Below are 17,468 nucleotides of genomic sequence, written 5' to 3' on the forward strand. Positions count from 1 at the left end.
ATTGAGTCCCTCAGAGGTTCAGACTCATTCTTTCACCTGCAAACACCTAATAACATGTATAGTAACTTCTGTAAGTAGATTAAAGTATTGCTCATTTCGATAATTGTCTTAACACCTCTAAAAATTAATAAACATTTCTGCAATGCTTATGTTAAATATGAGAAATACAAATTAAACTACAATGAGATATTGCTCAATCATCAAACTGGCAAAAATGTAAAAGTCCGACAAATATTCTGTTGGGGAAGCTATGAGGAAACAGGCACTCCCATAATTCAGTGGTTAAAGTGCAAAAAGGCATAATCTCTTTGACAGGCAATGTAGCAATGTCTACCAAATTACAAATGTATTTACCCTTTAACATACTAATCTCACTTCTGGAAAATTATCCTACTAATATACCTATGCATGTATAAAACAGGTGAGTTCAAGGTTAATCACTGCAGCACTGTTTGGGATAGCAAAGGACTGAAAACTCTTCTACGTTTCCAGCAATAGGAGACTGATTAAATCAACTTTAACAGTTCATAGTACAGCACATAGGATACTCCGCAGCTGCAAACAAAGAATGAGAAAACTCTCTGCTTCGATATGGAAAGATCTCCAGGATATAGTTATGTGAGAGAAAGCTAGACATGGAATGTATTTAGCATGCTACTTTTAAAATAAGAAATAAGAGGCAAATGAGAATATTTACTCATATGTGTGGTTGCATTTGGATAAAGAAATATGAGGATACACAAGAAACTAGTCAAAATGGTTACATGTAAGAGGCTGGGGGGACAGGTGGATGAGAACAGAAGTAAGAACGTGACTTTTCTATGTTACCTCTCTATACATTATTGATTTTTGAACCATGTAAATATATTATCTGTTCCAAAAATTTAATTAAAAAAGAAAATGGTCACGTTATAATGTTAAAACAGAATAAAAAAATATATACACACCACAATCACAACTGTGTAAAAACAGCATGCATAGAACACAAGAATAAAAGGCAGTGCCCTCGAATCTTTAGAGTACTGTCTTTAGGAGTGAGAAGGATATACCATTTTTTCTTCCCCGCATTTTCCATGTTGTCTGTAAGTTTGTACCTCTTTAGGAGGAAAAAAACAATGCTTCAGTCTTTCAAACAAATGCATTCGTAATGCACTTCAATCAATAAGCGACTTTCGGTTCCTAGTACCCCGACATTCAAAATACAGAAGATAACAAGAAAAAAAAAAAACCACTTACGAAGACAGCACTATGGCAACAGCATCGTTGAGGACACTCTCCCCAAAAAGAAGTGCATAGAGTTCAACATCCACTTGAAGCTCGTGGAATATGGCAAGGACAGTCACTATCAAGTAGAAAGAGTCAGAGGAGTATTTAAACATTACAAATGTAACACAGTCCCCTTCATAGATGATTATGATGGCTACTTAGAAATTCATTTCTTCCTCTTAGGATCTGATCCCAACAAACATTTCTCTTACCATATTAAAGGTTCAGTATGTTCCTGTCGATACTTCTCTTTTCCCTAATCGTGTACCTGCAATATTTCCTTTATCTTACAAACAGCTGAAATTAATGCTGGAGGACTGAGCTGACCTACACGTTTCACGCAAATGTCTTGCACATTGCTTTTCCATAAAGAATAGATACAGAACTTCTTACAGACCAGGTTATCATTAATCTGATGAAGAAGGGTATTACGAAAAGCATCTCTTGCTGCAAACTTCATTTTCTCCTTGGAGCCTTACAACTCATTTTTATTTGACTTGCAAATTTCAGGCACACTGGTTTAGTTTAGCAAAGACTGTAGGAAATGAAAGCACAAGTTTGGTTTTTGGCTGAGATAAAATTTATGACTAGAATTACAGCTACTATATTTAACTTAATAAGAAACCAACCACCAGGCTATTACAGCCTGATAAGACTTAAAACAAAACAAAACCCTTCGTCTTCTAGGCAACAATTCCATGAGAATTCTTAGAAAATCGGATGAGACTGAAGTTGTAATGTAACTTTACCTGCGGAGTCACATACAGCTCACTCACTAAATAAACCCAAGCAGACATGAAAGATTATTATAACCAGAGATGGGAAAGCCCCTTCAAATGCCAACCAACAAAACAGGAAACTTGCATTTTAAAGGATGTAGTTTCTACTGCAAAGCATTTCATCTGGAATATACTGATACACAAGCTTACAGAGAAAAGGAGGACAAAAGTGGTGCTGAAGACTTTTGCAAAGAGAACCTATGGCTCACCCTTCTAGCAAGTGAACAATTGCAAAATAACAGAATTATTATAGGGGTAAATGCCTATATAACTCAGAAGAAATGTAACTGTCCAACTTAACATGAGCAGAACAGTTTTGTGTGAGCCATTCAGGCAATACTTCTACCAACACAAAATCACAAGGTTAAAATGTACTGTATGGTGACTAACATAATATAATGAAAAAAATATCGGGGCGCCTGGGTAGCGCAGTGGTTAAGCATCTGCCTTCGGCTCAGGGCGTGATCCCAGCGTTCTGGGTTCGAGCCCCACATCAGGCTCCTCCACTGGAGCCTGCTTCTTCCTCTCCCACTCCCCCTGCTTGTGTTCCCCCTCTCTCGCTGGCTGTCTCTCTCTGTCAAATAAATAAATAAAATCTAAAAAAAATATATTAAAAAAAAATAAAGTAACGTAGCCAGTCCAATTGACTTAGATTTCTCATAGATTTTGAAAAGTGGAGGACTTTGCTTCTAAGCAAAAGGACACAGAAAACGGAGACCACTGGCTCCTTGCAAAAACCATCTTATCTTCATACAGATAATGGGAGCAGCTCTAAACAGTAAGGCGGCAGCCTTGATGGTCTTGAAGGAAGCAATTTCATTTTCAGTTTTAAAAATACTGAGCTATACAAATGCCTCTGTAAAATGTCCTCTGAGCTTTATAAAATCATCTTGTATAGAGCAGAGAACATATTTTCCTACTTCCTATATGTAATGCCCTGTGTTATCAGAGTTAACACAGGAATTCAGAGATAACCTTAGGATCCTACCTTTAATTGTGCTGCATGACAATTAAAGAAGATGATTAACTTACAAGGGCAAAAAGTAAAACAGAACAAATCTCTGCCAAGGTCCTAAAGCCCAGAGAAAGAAACCCTGCATCCTTAGTTCAAAAACTCCAGTCTCCCGTCCCATCACTAGGTCTTCAGCCTGCATCTTCTCTAAGTTCCTACCGTGAATGTAGCTGTGAGGTTCACCAATACAGTACTAGGAAAACTACCACCTAACTCCACAGAATTGTATTCATTCTCCAGCTGTGCTCATATCAGTACTATCTTAGGGGTGCCTGGGTGGCTCAGCTGGTTAAGCATCCAACTCTCAATTTTGGCTCAGGTCGTGGCCTCAGGGTTGTGAGATCAAGCCCCTCACGGGGCTCTGTGCTCAGTGCGGAGTCTGCTTGAGATTCTCTCTCACTACCCCCCCTCCCCGATTGCTCACGTGTGCAGGATCTCTCTCTAAAGCATTCATTTTTTAAAACGATTTTATTTATTTATTTGAGAGAGTGAGAGAGAGACAGAGAGAGAGCACACAAGGGCAGAGGGAGAGGGAGAAGCAGACTCCCCGGCTGAGAAGGGAGCCCGATGGGGGACTTGATTCCAGGACCCTGGAATCATGACCTGAGCTGAAGGCAGACCACTTAACCGACTGAGCCACCCAGGCGCCCCAGCTCGCTCTCTCTAAAATAAACAAATAAAACCTTAAAAAACTATTACATCACCATAAAGCCGATTTTATAAAAACAATTCTTTAATGTATAATAAGGCCCACCAATGATGCCAAATCACACTAATAGTAGCACAACTGCCTTCTAATGATCATCTAAAAACTGGTTTTCTTGTTCTTACATGTGGATAGCTGAATATAAACAGAAGATTTTTAGGAAACTGGTTTTCCAGAAGCATGAAAGGAAGTGTACCATTATTACCCATTTTAACTAATCTAGTTCATATTCTCCAAATACCCAATTACTAAAGATAGACACCAACCTGAATTTCTGAAGCAAAGGCCTTAGAGCTGTCGTCTAAACAGCATCAAGCTGAGGACCAGTAATGGGCAAATGTAATAAATAAAATAAAATAAAATAAAATAAAATAAAATAAAATAAAATAAAATAAAATGTGTGCTTAAGCCAAAAGGACCCATGAATTTTGCCTTTTCCTCTACAATTGGAAGTAATGTACTAGGAGAATTTATGAATTCTACACCTAAAGGAAAGATTGCACACATGTGCTTTTGCTAGCAAAACACGGTACCTTAAGTATTAAAGCTCCACCCTCCCGGGCACATACCTGGGTCAGTTGCAGATACAATGGCACCAAACAGCAGGCAGTCTGTAAAGTAAAAATCTCCCGCAAGCTGTCCAGTTACTTTCATCAGTGTGACACAGCCATACATTATTGACCTGGTCAATAAACACATTTCTACTTTAGAAAAAAAAACAGCAACTGTTAAAGAAGTTAGAATATAGTAAGAATAAGATGGGTCTACTGTAGTACTTTGTGACTAATTCCAGATTTAATTCATGTCATTTAAATATGGTAATACCTTGGCCTTAAGGAGAATTCAAACAACTTATCATCGATGTCAATGCGTTTTACTGAAAAAGGTCCTTAGACACACTCAGGAATATAATACTGCATAAATCAAATATGCATTATTTAAAAAGTATAATTTGAAGGATAAAAAGTGTTTTAACCTTCAAGTACTTACCCAATTACAAAACAAGAAATTGCTGTTCCAAGAAAAGCATACGCTAGGATAGACCCAAGGTTTCGAAAGAAATGTCTCTAACAAAAAAAAAAAAAGAAAGAAAGAAGTTATACTGTGTTAGAATACTTACAGATTATTTGAAAAAGAAAAGGCTTTCTATTCTGGTACAATTTGCTAATATTAAATGCATTATTCATTAAAGGAAATAAGAGAAGGAATTTTTGTACAGGCATAAATTTCAGCAAGGAGAGGAGAAGGGAGGGAAAACTGGAAAGAACTGCCTGTTTCTGAAGTGGTAGACATGACAAAGTCCACGGAGTTTAAAGTTATTCAAAGTATATGAAATACACAAGCACTTACTCTTTTCAGACTATATCCTGCATAAAATATGATAGGAGGAAGTAATATGTTGAAAAATACTTCTGGATCAAAGGTAACCTGTTAAAATAAAGAGTTCTTTTAGATGAATTCCCTTAGAAGACCTTGTATTACATTATCAAATTATGAAAAAGAAAAAAGATTGAATGTTAAACTGGTGAAAGGCAAGACTATTACTATGGTCACTGAAAAGTTTTTCATATAGGATAGCTGTTGTTCTACTTCTCAACCAAACGACAAGGAGACAGTGATGGAGCAATCAGTTAAGTCATATCTATGGAAAGGGTGGTAAAATACTATGACATTAAAAATCTTAAAAATGGGAAAAAGCATGAACATATCTTTGTTTTAAATACAAGAGACCCTCAAACTGGTAACAGAATTTGGGAGTATGCCATTATTGCCGGCAAGAAAAAACAGACTTCTTACACAGGTAACGCCTCTAAAGGTATACAGCATAATATTATGGTAAGAAATTTCTATATGACTAAGATTTCTAGTCCTGACAGCCTATTTCCTTTGATATCTATTCCCTCTAATAAAACAGATGCCCCTTTCTGTTCATAAGGCTGCAGCAGGATCTGACATGAACACAAAGTGGCTACATACATACCCATGCTAAAAATTCGTTTCCTAGAACTTTTAAGGAACTGGAATTTTCCACAGGTGGAAAGAACTCTTGCTGCAAAGTAAACTAAGCTCATATGAAATTGTAAAAAGCATTAAAGATGGCCAGAACCACAACCAAGCAGTTAGGAAAGCCAAGTCCCGCCCATGCAGAAGACAGAAGTGGAGGCACATGGCTGAGGGTGGGCGGCAAACAAGAGATGTGAGCAAAGAAGCCCTGAGAACCTTCATGGGGGACTATGGCAGGGACAGGAGAACGCAGCTCCAGGAACGTCTGCGCGCCAGTAAGACTGCGGCACAGCCTCCTACATAAAGCTTTACGCACAGCATGGTACAGTAACTGGTCCTCAGAATGAGGCCCCTGAAGTTGTGCCAGATTACGAATCAAGGAAAGATTAAATTGTCCTCCATATAGAATACAGTCAAAACAAGAAAGAAATAATAATATTCAAAAAATATTAATGGAATATTTTAGGTATTATCCAATAAACTCAATGCACTGAAGTACCATAAAGCTCTAAGGACCATCTGCAAATTGGAAGAAATGATTATAAATTCTGCTTAAGTCAATACTAGTCACCATTTATTATAATTATAAATATCACGGAATGAAACAAAAAGGATTATAGTACTTAGCCTCAATCAGAAAATGAAACATACAGATGTCTGTTTCCTTAGCATTATATTACACTTGTTAATTGAGATTTTTCTCCATTTTAAGAGACTGACTTTAAACATCATTAAAAATTCATTATTAATTATTCTCCTGAATCGCTTTGCTGCTAGTTACACACTTTTTAAAAAATCCAAATATTCCCTTTAACGAAGAACTTACCTTTCTAAGCATTTCATTATCTTGAACGTTATTGAGTTCGTGTGAACTAATCTCTCCTTTAAGTGTATATTCATAAAATTTTCCACTAACATTTACCAATAAGGTAGTTGGGCTTGACTGCACTTCACAGCTCAGGGTCACATTATTTACATCACTTGGAACATGAATGCCGTATCGAAGCACAAGGCCCACCAAAAGACCTGGAAATAATAAAAGAACCATATAAGCTCTTCTTCTGGACGAAGACTACTTCTTTTGTACCCCCCCCCACACCTTTGGATTGCTAACAGAAAAACTCTTATGAGAGTCCCCTGTGGTTCAGAACCAATTTCTAGACCGAATGCAGTTACATTTTAAAGTATTATTAAATTTGCAAATCTAAGAGTCTAATATTCATATAATCCAGTGGGACGAGAGGGAAAAACATTCCCTAAGGTACAGCATATATCACTGCATTTCTAGATCAAGATATAAGTAGGTGATTAGGAATGTAACAAAATAAAAAAATACCTTCAAATTATCTGTACACAGAATATGCTCCAAGGTGTCCCAACCTGGCCTTGTAATCATGTTAGAGATGTGTTTACCACCTCCACCTCCATCCATCAATTTATAAGACTGTTAAACACACAACGCTTCCCAAATTATTCCTACAGCACCTGGCTGGCCAAATAATATACATTTAACAAATTGGAACATCGATAGCATTTGTAGATCAACTGAGTTCTTCTACCACTAAAAGGTCAGATTTTAATTTAAAAATATGTGCTTTGGGACACCTGGGTGGCTTAGTCAGTTGGGCATCTGCCTTCGGCTCAGGTCATGATTCCCAAGTCCCCATCGGGCTCCTTGCTCAGTGGGGAGCCTGCTTCTCCCTTTCCCTGCTTGTGCTCTTTCTTTCTCTCTCTCTCTGGCAAGTAAATAAAATCTTAATATTAAAAATACATAAAAATAAATAAAAATAAAAATACGTGCTTCAAAATCAAAACATGGAATAGAAGTCCTTAGTCCAGCACTATGACATCAATATATTGCTAGAATTGTACTTGGATCATATTGATATTCAAGTGTGCACAATGTTCTAGGTACTAACACCTATATTGATCAAATTGTTTGATAATGGCTTTATTGAGATGTAATTCACATATCATAAAGTTTATCCTTTTAAACCATACAATTCAGTGGCTTTTAGTATATTCACAAAGTCATATATTGATCACCACTATCTAATTCCAAAACATTTTCATTGCTCCAAAAAGAAACCCCATACCTATTAGCAGTCACTTTCCACCACCCCCCCCCCCAGCTCCCAGCCTCTGGCAACCACTAATCCATTTTCTCTATTTATAGGTTTGCCTATTCTGGACATTTCATATAAACAGAATCCTACAATATGTGAATTTTCATGTCTGGCTTTTTTTCACTCAGAATCATGTTTTTAAGGTTCATCCTTGTTGTAGCATGTATTAGAACTTCATTCCTTTTAATTGGTCAAATAACGTTCCATGGTATAGATATATCTCAACTGCAAACTGAACTCAAACTTCTGGAGCTTCCCTTAACTCCAAGATGTACAGTGTGCCACAATCAGTTACACTTTACCTCCCTGTTTCCTTTCACACTAACCCGCCAGCCACTCTTTTAATATCTGTGACTAGAGTACTATGCTGAGTAGGCCCTCGGGGCTCAGAGATGAAAACAAGGTCCCTCCTTCAAGTAGCTCTCAGCCCAGTTAGTGAAAACAGACTGAATAAACAATTACAGTATGATATATATGGATACAAGGTGTTATAAAAACAGAAAAGAGGTACCTAACCAAGCCAGGGGAAGTGGGACAGAAGGAAAGTCTTTCCACAGGTGTCACCTAACCAAGGAAACAAAGTGAAGGAAGAGGTTTTCCAGGTAGGAGGTACAGTAGGACACATCCGGTTATGGAAGAGAGAACACAGCCCATTCAGGGAATCACATGTAGTGCAGTATGGCTGGGTTATAAAGCGACAGAATTGAGTGTGGAAGATCGGCAGGAGCTGAGTCATAAAAGACCTTGCAAGTTGGGGAAGGGAGTTTAGACTTTATCTCGAAAGCAAAAGGAAGTCATAGAAGAGTTATAAATAAACAGGGGCTTGACATCAGATTTCTATTTTAGAAAGACTGGTTGCTCTAGACCACAGTGGTTTGAAGGGGCCAGATAGAAGGCCATTACAGTCCTTCAGGCACTAAGAGCTTAGGGCTTCATCTAAGACGGCAGAACAAGGGACAGAGAGAGATTTTTAGAAGGTATTATCTTTTAGAAGGAGGAAGGGAGACTGGGAGAAAGACTAAGAAGGGCCAAAATGACTTGGCAACTATGTGGGTAAGCTGGCCTGAGCAACCAGATAGGTAGCAGGGCCATTCGGTGAGAAAGGGAACAGGTTCATGGGGGGAAACGTACAGTTCTGTTTCAGACCTGTTGAGTTTGATGTACCTGTGATAACATGCACAGTTGAGTGTGTGGGATCTGGAGCTCAAGGAAGTTGGGGGTCTCAAGTGGAGATGGCTGAAGTCAGGTGCCTTTGAGATTACCTGGGAAGCAAATAAAATGGGAAGAGGACTATGGATATACACCCAGAATTTTATCCCAATATTTAAGAGCCAATGTGAAGGAGCTGGTAGAGGAGGAGGAGCTGATGAAGTAGAAGGAGGAAAAGTAACAGGAGTAAGAAGAGAAGAGGAGGAAGTGATGAAAACTAGCCAGTGCTGCAGCCAAGTCAAGAAGACAGGTGTTAAGAAGGGTCCATCAGGCTTGGGACGAGGAGTTCAAAGGTGACCTTGGTAAGGGCAGTCCCAGTGGAGCAGTGGGGGCAGAAGCCAGGCCAGAGTGGGAAGTGATAAATGCAGGAGAGGGGACAAATGTGGGAAGTGGAAAGGGTGCAGGGATGAGGGATTCTTCCAGGCAACTTACAATCACACGTTTTTTGAAGTGAGCAGCAATGACTAACTGCTAAACAGTACGATGACCTCAACTTTTTAAAAAGTTTTTAACAAAGTTCCAGATTGAAAATAAATGAGGGGCGCCTGGGTGGCACAGCGGTTGGGCGTCTGCCTTCGGCTCAGGGCGTGATCCCGGCGTTATGGGATCGAGCCCCACATCGGGCTCCTCCGCTATGAGCCTGCTTCTTCCTCTCCCACTCCCCCTGCTTGTGTTCCCTCTCTCGCTGGCTGTCTCTATCTCTGTCAAATAAATAAATAAAATCTTTAAAAAATAAAAAAGAAATGAAATGAAAGAGAAAATATTTGCAAATCATATATCTACTATGGGACTAATATCCAAAATACATATATCTGATAAGGATACAAAATATCCAAAATACATAAGTCAATGGCAAAAAAAAAAACTGATTAAAAAATGGCCAGGAGATCTGAACAGACATTTTTCCAAAGAAGACATAGAGATGGCCAATAGGTACATGAAAAGATGCTCAACATCATTAAACATCAGGGAAATACAAATTAAAACCATGATGAGATCACCTCACACCTGTCAGAATGGCTAAGATCAAAGAGACAAGAAATAATGAGGGCTGGCAAAGCTGTGGAGAAGAGGGAACCCTCGTGCACTGTTGGTGGGAATGCAAACTGGTGCAGTCATTATGAAAAACAGTTTGGAGGTTCCTCAAAAATTAAAAAAAAAACCTACCATATAATCTAGCAATTCCATTTTTGGGTATTTCTCTGAAGTAAACAAAAAACTAACTCAAAAAGATCGACGTACCCGCATATTCATTGTAGCATCATCTACAATAGCCAAGACATGCAAACAACCTAGGTGTCCGTCAATGGATGAAGAAAGAAAATGTGGTGGATACACATAACGGAATATTATTCAGTCACAAAAAAGAATGAAATCTTGCCATTTGCAACAATATGGCGGGACCTTGAAGGCATTATGCTGAGGGAAATAAGTCAGAGAGAGAAAGACAAATACCATATGACCCGTCTTATGTGTGGAATCTAAATCAAAACAAAACACCAAGCTCATAGATACAGAGAACAAACTGGTGGTTGCCAGAGGCAGGGTGTGGGAGGTGGAAGAAATTAGTGAAGAAGTATACATTTATTTAAAAATTTTTTAAAAATGAAAGATACACTGGGAAAATATCTCTAAAAAAAACAAAATAAAAAAGGGATGGTTGGGTATCAGCTGGGTTTGATAAACATAACCTAGGTAAGAAAAGGCTATAGACCCATGGTCACCCTGCCTATATGATATAGAAAGTGCTCTTTTCCCTACTGTCCCATAAAGACCTCCTAACTGAGAGGCTCAGTAAAAGTCGTTCCCCCTTATATTTATGTGCCAAAATCATAGCTAAGCTACTACAAATCATAATACAGCAGCACAAATTCTTTCCATGTCCTTAAGGCCGACTGTGTAAGAAATGGTATCTACCAGTTCTACCGCACTCCGACTCAATGCTGAAATGTCTCTTCGGGCCCTGAGGAGGGCTCAGCACTCGGACCAATCTGAAACACACACTTGGGCAGTTAAAACTTCGGCAAGGAGAATAACTGGTTAGGTTGGAAAAAAATCGAGATCCTTTTATTATAGCATCAGACATCTGAAAAATTGGAATTTCTCTAAATAAAGTTGACAGTTCAAGTTAATTTGGGTTCTGTGAAAGGTCAAATCGTAATCATAGAGTTAAAGCAATTCTCAATGAAGTACACAAAAAGAGTGCTTTGTTAAGGGGATAAGGCGGAAACTTCCAGCCTCCTACATAGACAGAGGCACAAAAAAATATTGCTATCACGAAATTTAAATTTTTTTTTAAAGATTTTATTTATTTATTCGACAGGATAGAGACAGCCAGCGAGAGAGGGAACACAAGCAGGGGGAGTGGGAGAGGAAGAAGCAGGCTCACAGCGGAGGAGCCTGATGTGGGGCTCGATCCCATAACGCCGGGATCACACCCTGAGCCGAAGGCAGACGCTTAACCGCTGTGCCACCCAGGCGCCCCACGAAATTTAAAATTACCACTAACAGGCAACAAAGAATACAACCTCAAAGAGATATCTTTCACAAAACAGAGAGGTCCCGCCTCTCCTACACATTCCTGACCCTCTTGTGCTGGACCCCCTCCCAGGGATAAAGAACTCAGTGTATCACCCAAGGGCTCACAGTCAATGGATTGGTTTACTAAGGGATCTCAGCCCATTCTCCCAGGCTATGACACTAAAAGCCTCTGATAATCAAAAATATGGAAGGAATATTGCTGGGATATCAAATGTGGTCAAAATTGATATAATTTCTACAGATTAACAAGTGTATGTATGTACAGAGATTTATATACACATATGTATGTGTGTGTATGTATTATATAACATTTATCTACTTCTTGATGAATGTTGTTAGATTTTGTCTTAAAAGTTAATTCAACTTCAAGACAGCCAAAACAGGCAAGGCGTTTGCCGACCTCTGGTTAGTTTTACATGTGTTTATTCATCTTTTTGTCTCCTAGCACATTCTCTACAGCAGCTCCTCCAACCTTTATCCTCCTTCTCAAATCTCCAATCTCACTGCCTCCTTTTTGGAGAAGCCACAGGCCATCTGATGTAAGCTGCCTCAGTTCCAAGCCTCCCAGTGTCAGCATTAGCTCATTTCTCTTTAGGCCCCCCTCTGAGAAAGATCAACCTCTTTTCCAAGGGAATTCTTTCACTTTAACACCTGAACCAATCAATCCCCATCCTAATTCTTTCTGCATATATTATTTGATCCTCATAACCTTATGTAGTAGATACTATTATAAATCTCTCAGTCATTGTTTCTTCATCTATAAAATGGGGATAAATGACTTAGCCAACATTATTTGGCATTAAGTGATAAAACCAGCACTGAAGTCTGGTTTTCCTCCTTCCAAAGCCTCTCTTATGTTCTTTTTTTTTTTTTTTTTTTTTTTTTTTTAAGTAGGCTCAATGCTGGTGTGGAGCCCAACACGAGGCTTGAACTCATGACTCTGAGATCTAGACCTGAGCTGAGATCAGGACTCGGATGATTGACTGAGCCTCCCAAGGCGCCCCAAGCCTCTCTAATTTTTCTTTTTTTTTTAATTTTATTTATTTATTTGAGAGAGAGAGTGAGTGAGAGAGAGAGAAGGAGCAGGGGGAGGGGGAGAGGGAGAGGGAAAAGCAGACTCCCCACTGAACAGGGAGCCCGATGTGGGGCTCAATCCTGGGACTCCGGTATCCATGACCTGAGCTGAAGGCAAATGCTTAACCGACTGAGCCACCCAGGTGCCCCTCCAATTTTCTGATCATCTCCTTGCTCTCACATCACAACGAACCGCCCCAGTGGTTAAGGTCTCTACCTCCTCACAGCCTTCCCTCACAATCTACCTCCAAAATGCCTACAACCTAAGTATTAGCTCTCTACATATATGATCTTATGAAATTTAGTATAGCATGATACAGGAGAAAAAGCACAAGTTTGAAAGTCAGATAGATATATGAATTCCGGCTCCATCAAGTTCTAGTCTGTGACTGTAGGGTCGATAACCTCTCCTTGAACCTCAGTTTCCTTATATGTAGTGATGATAATACTAACTGGTTTATCTTTATAGTTAAGTTTTATCTCTTCAATATAAGGCAATAAGGTTAGGGGCTAAGCGAATGGGGCTTCTGAGTCCGACTGACTAGGTATGAATCCTGGCTCAATACTTACAAATTATGTGACTTCAGGCAGGTCATTTAACCTCTCTCTGCCCCCATTTCCTTATATGTAAAATGGGAGAGATAATAGTACCCATCTCACAGGGTTGTTAGGCGGTTTAATGAACACATTAGAATGCTCAATAAACATTACTTATTAAGGCACTAGATCGTAAGTGCTTTGTGGGCAGGGATGATGACTCATATCTGTATTTCCCATCATATCTCATACGTCAAAGACACTTAATATTTATTGATGAATCACGTCATTTAAGCGTAGGACTCTGGATGCTGTAAGTTTCAGGCAAAATGTTTCTTCCCTGTCCCTTGCTTTCTATACCATCTGTAAACACACTACAGTGACTGATCACTTTTCAGGCTTAATTAACTACCCTGACAATTTTTACTAATGGTGACTCAATTTTTAAGCTCCTTAAGCAAGCTAGCCCAGCAAACAGAATACTTTGGTGCTTTCACGTTGTGTTTGTAACTGGAGCAATTAGGTTATATTACAATCTAGAAACTGACCACGATTTAATCTTTTCTTTTTTTACTCTTGATTATCAAAAAGATAAAGGAGAGGCTTATTTTAAATAGCATTTTTCCAGGATTTAGGTAGCTAAACCAACATCACAGAAACATTTACTTAGGGGTCAGGTACTAAGCTAAAAACATTTCTTCCTCACAATAACCCTCCTAGCATTTTCCCCAATTTATAGATGACAGTGTAAGAGGGTAAGGGACTTGCCTAAGATCACACAGAACAATGAGCACAGTGGGACAGGAACCCTGTTCTGACTCTAAAGCAGGAGTTGGCAAACCATAGTGATGTTTTGTTTTTGTAAGGCCCAAGAGGTAAGAACAGTTTTTATGTTTTTTAGCTTTGTAAAAAGAAAAAAAAAAAAGAAGAAAACGCAACAGAGACCTACGTGACCCACAAAGTCAACAATATTTACTATCTGGCCCTTTACAGAAAAAATTTGCAGACCTCTGTTCTAAAGCCCTGCATCTTTAGCCACTACATCATACTCTCTCCACATGGAGGAAAGAGGCTTCTATAATCAGTTCCTTATCTTAACACCATAATATTCATTTGGCATTTAACTGAATTTAAGATGCCATTATTTTCTTTATGTGACCTGTCTACCCAAGAAAGCTAAGTGCCTTGAAGGTGGGGGTCTTCTGTTTCTTTGTTATTCTGTGCCTAATACACAGTTGGCTGACTAGTAAATGTTTGTTCGGTATAGTAAATAAAAATCATACGTTGCTAAACAGAGAAATTATATAGAGATGTGTAGCTTAAGGGGCGCTGCAAGTAAAATGTAAAAAATATGAAGTATGAAAACCACTTAATACATCTAAGAACTAAGAATCCTAGGGAGCAGAGATACTTGCACACAGGCTTAGAATCCTATTACCTTACAGATGAAAAATAAGCCTGAGTTCATGCATTTTCCTGATGCACACAACTACCTTGCTTTGCCACCCCTGAGATGCACATAGGCACATTCCAGAAGTCTGTATTTACTGGAAAGGGCTGGGGAGGGCGGTTGTGGAGAAATGCCTCTTTTGTGCCAAGGCTGCTTCTACCTATTTGCAAGTCTGAGAAACAAAGCTCAACAAGCTCATCAGTTTCAGCCTGTTCCATATGAAGATAATCTTCACTCGCGGACTGCCCAGAAAGGATTGTCTGTCCACCCTCATCTCTTCAACCATCTATACCCTCACAGTCACATAAAGAGTCAGCACTATGCATCTTTACCTCTCAGGGGGCCTCCGAGCAGGCCAAAATGTTTGATTTGCCCTTCTTGCCTTAAGACCAAAATATAAAAATACATTAATAAGAAACCTCAAAAAGGAGGCACACTAAGACACCAGAACTGAAGCCATTTACTCAATGATCCGTCAATAACCTTATGCCACCAGCAAGTCACCCATACTGCATATGCGTGGTGTTCCCAATCACTGTTTGGCTGAACTGTCCTGATCACCGTAGTACAACACACTGCTGGGACATTTTTAACTCTTTCCTGTCCTCACCTCGGTATGCCTGGATTAGGTAGACCATACGTATCCTAATCAGATATTACAAGCATAGTACAAGGAATCAGGACGTCATTAAAAATACCCTAAGCCTTCCTTGTAGCTTCTTTTGCATTCGGGTTTTCACTTGGGCTACACGGGAGGTAAGGTTTTCATTCTCAACCTCGAAGGGACAGGGCGTAGCAAGAGCTGGGTGATGGGTAAAGGTGGACTCCGGCTCCAAAAGGACGCCAGATCCTTAGCCGTAGAGATACTACTGCAGCTTCAAAGGACCTTAAAGAAACTGACACCCCAGAGAAATAAATCGCTATGCTGTCTTCCCCTCCCCCAGTCCCCAGCCCAACCCGAGACACCGCACCCACTCCCTTCCCATCCTCAGTCCCGGGTCCCGAGCTTGGTAGGCAGAGGCGGAGGTGGGGGTGATGCGCGGAAGAAAAAGGGGGTGGGGTCGGAGGGAAAAAAGGTGTGGACAGGCAAAGGAAAGGGGTTTCAAAGCAGAGAAAACGGGGGGCGAGGCTGAGGAAATGGGGTGAGGTAGAGAAATGGGAGGCATAGCAGAAAAGAGGGGGACGAGGCTGAGAAACGGGCGTGGGGGGAAAGTGAGGCAGAAAATGAAAGGAATCAGAAGGGGAGCCGAGCACAGGCGGAGCAGGGCCAGGAGAGGAGGCGAAGCAGCCGGCGGGCAGAGAAAGGGGGAGCGCCAGGGGGCGGACATGGGTTGAGGCACTTGCCGTAAATCATAGCCAGGCCGGTTTCATGCAGGAAGCGGGCCCGGCGGTGCTTGAAGAGCCAGATCGTGAGAATGGTGAGGGTGAGCAGCAGGATGAAGATGAGCAGGTTGGCGCTGTCCTGCCGGTGGCTCTCCTCGGCTTGCTTCTCGGACACGATCTCCTCGTCCATGGCTCTCGCCGCTCCGCCGGCGCCGTCCGAAGCCCCGGCCCAGCCAAAGACGCCCACTGCGAGGAGCAACCAGAGCGGCCGCATAAGCCGGCGGGCCCCGGGGCCGCCGCCGCCGCCACCGTCGCCGCGGCTGAGGGGCGCCCGCAGCCAGCCGCGCCGAGCCATGACTCCCCGCGCCCCCCGCCCCGCTCCTCACCCGCAACCGTCCGCGGTCGGACCACTCCCCGAGGGCTCACGGGAAAGGGGCGGGGCCCCAGGGAAGCCGTCGGAGAGCGCGCCACCGCGGCCGCCGCCGCCGCCGCCGCTCTTAAAGGGGACGCCACACTCCCGGCTCGCTTGGCCCCATCCCTTTGCCCTTCGGGCCTCCATCGCACCGGCTCCCCTCCAGCCCCGGACACGCACACTCAGGTGCTGCCGGGGAACGAAAGGCTGTCGCATCTAGCCCACGGCCTTCTGGAAAAGAAACCTCAGCTCGGCGTAATCAAGCAGAGGCGGATCGAGCTAGGTCTACTTTGGTCCTAGTCTTAGAGCTCTCAGGGGAATCGAGCTTTCATAACCCATCTCAATATTGTCCCCCAGTGTCTCTTAACTGGATAAGAAGTTGTCCCCTTGGGGGACGCCTAGAACTCCATCTCTGTCATTTAAATCGGATGCTCCTTGTTCTGTCCTCACTGGGAAAAAACCAACAACACTGCAGTAGTTCATGAAAGAGTTGACTCAAAGGCAGGGAATATGCGTGTGTCTCTGTATGGTTCAGTTTTCCTTACATGTAAACCACCCGAGATGCGAGCCATCTCTCACATCAGGAACCTGTACAGACACCCGTCCATCTTGCAAAGAAGATTAAATCCGTGTGTGCTCAAATTTACTCGAACTCCAAACACTCCTCTCCCTTCCCAAAGAGGAAATCTTTTGAGGTGTGGTGCATTTCTCCTTCTCCTCTTGCTCCTTTTTCCTGCTGTTCTAACGCAAATTTCCCCAGCTTGGAAGTCACGGTTGACACCATCTCTCATCTCTCCTCCTGGAGGAGTATTTTCTCTACTCTGAGTCTCTCCACCTGGCACACCAAAAGATTCACAGTTCTCACCTCTTCCAGAACACTGGCTTCCTGTTTTCCCCATACTTACCAAATCACACCTTAGTCTGGGTGGGCTTTTTGTTTTCTCTAGACTTTCATTTCTACCTCTACATGAATGCATTACAAATCCTAAGCCCTGACATGCCACTCTCCCTTCAGGCCTCTACCGGCGG

At 41.3% G+C, this 17,468-nt stretch overlaps 1 protein-coding gene across 5 annotated transcripts in view; it reads right to left on the reverse strand.

The window, feature by feature from the left end:
- Window positions 1–16,466, reverse strand: part of SLC9A6 (solute carrier family 9 member A6) — a 52,684-nt gene extending 36,218 nt beyond the window's left edge. Inside the window, exons 1-7 of one of the 5 annotated variants that reach the window (XM_026479713.4) lie at window positions 16,414–16,466; window positions 16,049–16,273; window positions 6,594–6,793; window positions 5,114–5,191; window positions 4,754–4,830; window positions 4,333–4,445; window positions 1,237–1,342 (exon numbers count right to left, since the gene is read on the reverse strand). In XM_026479713.4, the coding sequence (XP_026335498.1) occupies window positions 1,237–1,342; window positions 4,333–4,445; window positions 4,754–4,830; window positions 5,114–5,191; window positions 6,594–6,793; window positions 16,049–16,217 (743 nt within the window). In that variant the 5' untranslated portion in view covers window positions 16,218–16,273; window positions 16,414–16,466. Of the gene's footprint in view, window positions 1–1,236; window positions 1,343–4,332; window positions 4,446–4,753; window positions 4,831–5,113; window positions 5,192–6,593; window positions 6,794–16,048; window positions 16,392–16,413 lie in introns of those variants that run through there. The other 4 variants (XM_048213471.2, XM_026479711.4, XM_026479710.4 and 1 more) reach the window with 4 other exon arrangements.
- Between the last annotated feature and the right edge of the window lie 1,002 nt (window positions 16,467–17,468).

Source organism: Ursus arctos, chromosome X, assembly GCF_023065955.2.
Source record: "Ursus arctos isolate Adak ecotype North America chromosome X, UrsArc2.0, whole genome shotgun sequence".
In the NCBI taxonomy this organism is placed as follows: Eukaryota; Metazoa; Chordata; class Mammalia; order Carnivora; family Ursidae; genus Ursus; species Ursus arctos.